The 1360-nt window shown below is 40.7% G+C and overlaps 1 protein-coding gene across 1 annotated transcript; it reads right to left on the bottom strand.

Moving 5' to 3' along the window:
• Positions 1-233: 233 nt before the first annotated feature.
• LOC149220712 (uncharacterized) lies at positions 234-983 on the bottom strand. The gene has a single exon (XM_089387174.1). The coding sequence runs from the start codon at positions 981-983 to the stop codon at positions 234-236; it is 750 nt and encodes a 249-aa protein (XP_089243300.1).
• Positions 984-1360: the final 377 nt, after the last annotated feature.

The raw sequence follows: 1360 nt of genomic DNA, 5'->3' as shown, positions 1-1360 counted from the left end.
GAATATCTTCCTGCTCTGTCTCTGGAGGGTCTGGAGGTAGCTTGAGAGATTCAAAGGGATTTTTGTCCTCCACGATGCTAATGGTTTCCCTGCTTCCAGTGTTTTGATTGCTTGCACTTTCTTGCCCTACTTTATTCCCTGTCTCTTTAGCTTTATTTTTGTTGTTCTGCCTGCTACTTGTTGTTTTCTTTTCTTGTTTCCATTGTTCGCCTTTTTATTTCTCTGATGCCTCCTCATTTTTTTTTGCAGTATCTTGCGAAATGCCCGTATTCGTGACAGTGTCGACACTTAAAGGGTAATTGTTCATAGTCGAGCTCTTGGATGTGTGTCCAGTCCGCCACCGAGAGTTTGATTGCTTCAGGTAGCCCGACTTCCAGATCGACCTCTACACAGATGCAGGCGTAGGAGTATTGATCCTTCCTCGGTGCCTGATCTATGTATCTTCCTAGGGCATTGCCAATGGATTGTAGCGAGTTCTGACTCCAGGAATGAAGGGGAAGGTGCGGGAGATGCACCCAAACAGGTACAGCCGTGGGCACATCTTGTGCTGGATCAAAGTCTGGGGACCATTTATTCAAGTAGAGGCCTTGGGGACCCATGAAATATGGCCCATTTCTGAAGATCAGGCTTCTGTCGTCTACGTTATCAAACACGAAAACGAAGAACCCTTTGCCTACAAAGTGACTTTTTATTCCTTCATTAACCAGTGGTATCCAGTTTTGTTTAACCCATTCTTCAACTGCTTTCGGGGATGGCCATAGCCCTGTAAACTGGCCGATGAGGCCTCTTTCTGCTAGGTTCAACGTTGTTCTGCAAGTTTCCTCCACAGGCAAGGTCACCATGGGGATGCTTTCCAATTTTTTTACGAACTTTTGCTGTGAACTAGTGATCTGTCGTTTCCCAGCAGCTGCTATGAGGGATCTGAAGGCTTCGAGCTCCGGAGGCGAGGGAGGAGGGGCCTCAGGGCCACCTCCGAGCTCCATAGAGGAGAAGACCGCGCGAAGGAGAGAGAGATCAGCCAGGCGCGGCTAGGGTTGCAGCAGCGCGGCCTTGCGAGAGTCAAAAGATTTTGGAAAATGAATTTAATAATAAAAAATTATGTAATATAAAAATACAAATATTTGAAAACACACATAAATTAAAAAAAATTAAAAAATTAACCCAAAAGTAATTTTTTTTATAAATAATTAAAAAGAAAAAAAACTAATAAAAAATATTCAAATTAAATTAAAAACATAAAAAACCAATAGAAAATATTATAATAAAACCATGAAACATATATAAAAAAACAACTGAAAAAACAAAAAAAAACATAATTAAAAAAAATTTAAAGCCATTCAATTAAAAAAACATAATTAAA

This window comes from Pinus tabuliformis, chromosome Q, assembly GCF_031772625.1.
Source record: "Pinus tabuliformis cultivar Carrire ecotype Pingquan chromosome Q, CPIR1, whole genome shotgun sequence".
NCBI classification, from domain to species: domain Eukaryota; kingdom Viridiplantae; phylum Streptophyta; class Pinopsida; order Pinales; family Pinaceae; genus Pinus; species Pinus tabuliformis.
The sequence above is the reverse complement of the archived record's forward strand: the minus strand, read 5'-3'. Positions and strand labels throughout refer to the sequence as shown.

Excerpts from the sequence above, each read along its gene's own strand:
- LOC149220712 (XM_089387174.1), bottom strand. The coding sequence starts at position 983 with ATGGAGCTCGGAGGTGGCCCTGAGGCCCCTCCTCCCTCGCCTCCGGAG.